This window comes from Silurus meridionalis, chromosome 18 (assembly GCF_014805685.1).
Source record: "Silurus meridionalis isolate SWU-2019-XX chromosome 18, ASM1480568v1, whole genome shotgun sequence".
NCBI lineage: Eukaryota > Metazoa > Chordata > Actinopteri > Siluriformes > Siluridae > Silurus > Silurus meridionalis.
In genome coordinates, this window is record NC_060901.1 from 25,774,089 (window position 1) to 25,777,964 (window position 3,876).

Genomic DNA, 3,876 nt, shown 5'->3' on the forward strand with positions numbered 1-3,876 from the left:
TCATGTGCTTTCCTTAGTGCTGACTAATTTGGGTATTTGAGTCGTGTAGACCACAGTGGTGTACATGACATCATCCTGCAAAGAGAAAACAAACATACACACATTTCAGTCTAGAGCTGAAAAGGGCATGAAATCTTACTAATATAGAATGTTAAATATAATTAGCGAAGAATTTAGCAAATTAAACTAATGACCTATTTTTTAATAAGTGATAAAATGAAGGTGGACGACGTGTTTTAGCATGTGTTATTATTAGGTATTAATTATGCGGTAACGAAAGTTCGGTTTAACGGCACAGATTTTTATTAAGTGCATTTTGTTTAACGTTTTTAATTTTATTAAAAAGTATAAAAAAATAAACACAAAAGAGGCGAAATTACAACAATCAACCCAACATACATTAATTCACAAGTCCTTTCTTTGCTCAAATATAAATAAAATAAATAAACCCCCGAAAAATAATTTTTAACCACGAAACATTTGTTTTTACTGATGCGCCAAGCACACATCCGGCAATTAAAATCACCCGTGTGGAAACAAAACAAAAGATTCACGTATTTTAAAACACCACAATAACTTTAAAACATGAGTATTTTGTCCTCATGCTCTATGTTGAGTTTGGTTTCACTAATAATAAACATATGTTTGCACAAAGCATCCGTACTTGTTCATGCCCTTGTTGCTTATTAAAAATTTTAGGGTACAGATATAAACGTGCGATTAAGTTGCGATTAATCATGAGTTCAATGCGATTAATCCCGATTAAATATGTTCTTCAATTGAACGCCCTAATTATTATATCCATTCAGTAAAGGAGCTTTAAAGTGATACTTCTTTGAGCAAGAACATCTAAATATAAGCAAATATTGCATATTTATTTTAAAGTTTTCATTTATTTTACACATACGTATAATGAGTGAGAAACACCACTGTCTCTGCTGGAAAAAAAATATGCTCAGACCCTTTAGAGAGAATGAAAGCGATTTTATTGTTCTAATAGCGACCTCTAGTGGTGGGGGAGCTAATAAACGTCTAAAGGGATTTCAAAATGTGTATTTTGATTTACCTGCATCTCCTGCTTTTTCCTCTGTGCCTCCTCCTCATTCTTCTGACCTGCCAGTTCTTTACAGTTTGGTGTCAGTTGTTTTCTTGCTGCAAAATAAAACAAAACCGAGAAACATATATATATATATATATATATATATATATATATATACACACACACAATGCAGACTTCTCAGTAAACACATCATGTAAAGGTATATGTACCTCTGTAGCGCCACAAAATGACTCCTCCGAGGCTAAGCAAAAGCAGCACAACGGGAATGAGGATCATGAAGATCGATGGCTCTGCAGAAACAGGCTCGCCTAGGAATACACAAGGATACAAGGTGCTCATGGATTTTTGGTTCTGGCTGGTCAGAAGGTGTGAAGAAGGTGGTCAAAAGTAAAGCTAAGTAATGATAAAATTTCTGACAAGTATGACGTCCTTTGCTCAGTAACAGCAACAGCAATGACAATAATAATAATAATAATAATAATAATACTAATAATAATAATAATAATAATAATAATATTCATAATATTCATAATAATAATACATTTACCTTTAACACTGAGGTTGATGTCTGTGAACAAATCCTGACTAGTTGAACACCTGTACAATCCATCATCCTCAGCAGTTAGGTGTGATATGAGTAAAGAGAGATTTCCATTCTGAACATTGCTGAGTTGAAATCTAATTTCCAAAGTTGGTACATAAACCCAATTACTATTGAGCTTGTGATTTTTTTTCCAGGTTACTTTTTGAGATTGGGACTGGGGGTCAGTGCAAGAGCAGGGCAGCAGTACTGTATCACCTACATGTGCACTGATGTTAAATATTTTTTTGTTGTTGTTTAGGTTGCAGCCTGCGGAAACATACAGTCATACAGTATATTAAACTGATATTAACTGTGAATAGGTAAATTTGTGTCTTAAAAACTTTCTTTCAGCTTCTTCCATTAGGGGTCGCCACAGCGGACCATCCGCACGTTTGATTTGGCACATGTTTTTATGCTGGATGCCCTTCCTAACACAACCCTCCCCATTTATCCGAGCTTGGGACCGGCACTAAGGCTTGTGCAACCCTAATGGCTGGGGTTGGTTCCCTGACCGGGCCGCAGCGCTGAGAGCGCCGCATCCTAACCACTAGACCACCAGGGAATAGGTCAATTTGTGTAAAAAAAAAAAAAAAAAGAAAGAACACAATTCCCACTATATCAATGTAAATTTGTAAAAAACGAATACAAAATAGGATGAGTACTCAAGATGCATATACACACACTTTTCTCCCTCTCAAAAAAGTTCTAACACATCAAGTATTAACAGCTTGAGCTCGACGGTTGGATCGGACCACATGGACCAGCCTTCCCACGTGCATCAATGATCCTCAACCGCCCATGACCCTGTCGGCGGTTCACCACCGTTCCTTCCTTGGAGCAATTTTGATAAATTCTGAGCACTGCACACCAGGAACATCCCACAAGAGCTGCAGTTTTGGAGATGCTCTGACACAGATGTGTAGACATCACAATTTCTCGGGTAGTAACGCGTTACTGTAAAGCAGTTACTTTTGACAGTAACTAATACTGTAACGCGTTACTTTTAAAAAATTAAGTAAAAATAAACTCCGTTACTGTATGGTGCGTTTGTGCGTTAATTTTATAAATGAATGAATTTGGGCTGAAGTGTAGACTACAGTCTGACCTGTTTACAGCAGCGTCGCATTGTAGGATTGGTGGATGAACCACTGTAAACACGAAGAAGACGCACTGTGGGCATGTCTCCGTTTATTCAGGTCTGTGCGGCAGTAATGGCGAGTCGAGGCGAGAGCAAGACGAGTTTCTCAAAGTGGAAATATGCTCATTATTTCACTTTAGTTGAGTATAAAGACAAAAACTTTTTAGTCAAATGTAAGTTGTGTCTTTCTGGTTCGAAGCTCGTATCTACTGCGATAAACAACAACTCCAATCTGTCGAAGCTCCTCCAGAAACTCCATGCCTCGACGAAGCTAGAAGCTATCTTTTTTCAACACAACAGCAGAAGCCACTTTAGTTTTTGATTGTGAATATATTATTCAGCTTGTTTTGTTCTTTATTTCAGAAATCCTTGTGATATATTCAGTTTGTGCTGGTCTGACTTGTGTTTAAGTCAGTTTTGTGTTTGTAGACCATAACGCATAAAAGGGCATTCATGGGAACATTAAAGGACGTTCTTTAAAAAAGTAACTAAAAAGTTACTTTAACAGTAACGCATTACTTTTTGGTGTAAATAATAAACAAAGTCATTGAGTTTTTGAATGAAGTAACGAGTAACTGTAACTAGTTACTATTTCTTAGTAACTAGCACAACACTGGTCACAATGTTATGCCTGGTATAGAGAGTGGATATAAAAGTCTATGAAATTGCAGGTTTTTAAAAATAAAGACATCAAAAAGAAAAATTCAATAATTGGGGCGCTAACTGTCCTAAAAGGTAACCAGTCAAAAAATTGTCTGTAAGTTAATAGCATACACCAGCCATCAATTAAAGTGTTCCTTCTCTGAATCGTTAAATAGACCACAAATTATTTTCTACAAGTAAGCAAATATATATAGCGCCTTTATTAGTAGTATTTTTAAATGTAGGACTCACCTTTAGTGACAGGAAGCATGACGAGAAGAAGAGAAAACCCCAGCAACATTCTCGTCTACAACGACAAATCTACTTACTAGATACTGGTCTCTCTGAGAACTCTCCTGAGTTTATCTCCACCAAACACGCTGTAATGCCCCGAAACAGAATAACTCTTTTGTATTTAAGGTTTTCAGCTAAAGCATGAGGAAAAAAAAACAC

General features: G+C 36.4%; 1 protein-coding gene across 1 annotated transcript; it reads right to left on the reverse strand.

Annotated features, from left to right (window-relative positions):
• LOC124401684 lies at window positions 1-3,876 on the reverse strand. The gene is made up of 5 exons (XM_046874115.1): window positions 3,676-3,876; window positions 1,608-1,910; window positions 1,270-1,368; window positions 1,067-1,152; window positions 1-75 (listed from the first exon to the last, which is right to left on the reverse strand). The coding sequence occupies exons 1-5, from the start codon at window positions 3,722-3,724 to the stop codon at window positions 1-3; spliced, it is 612 nt and encodes a 203-aa protein (XP_046730071.1). The 5' UTR covers window positions 3,725-3,876.

Bases quoted from the DNA above. Each gene is read 5' to 3' on its own strand.
- LOC124401684 (XM_046874115.1), bottom strand. From the start codon at position 3,724: ATGTTGCTGGGGTTTTCTCTTCTTCTCGTCATGCTTCCTGTCACTAAA. The intron at 1,369-1,607 runs GTAAATGTATTA...GTGTATTCCTAG, and splicing joins CATCAACCTCAGTGTTAAAG to GCGAGCCTGTTTCTGCAGAG. The intron at 76-1,066 runs GTAAATCAAAAT...TTCTCTTTGCAG, and splicing joins GGAAAAAGCAGGAGATGCAG to GATGATGTCATGTACACCAC.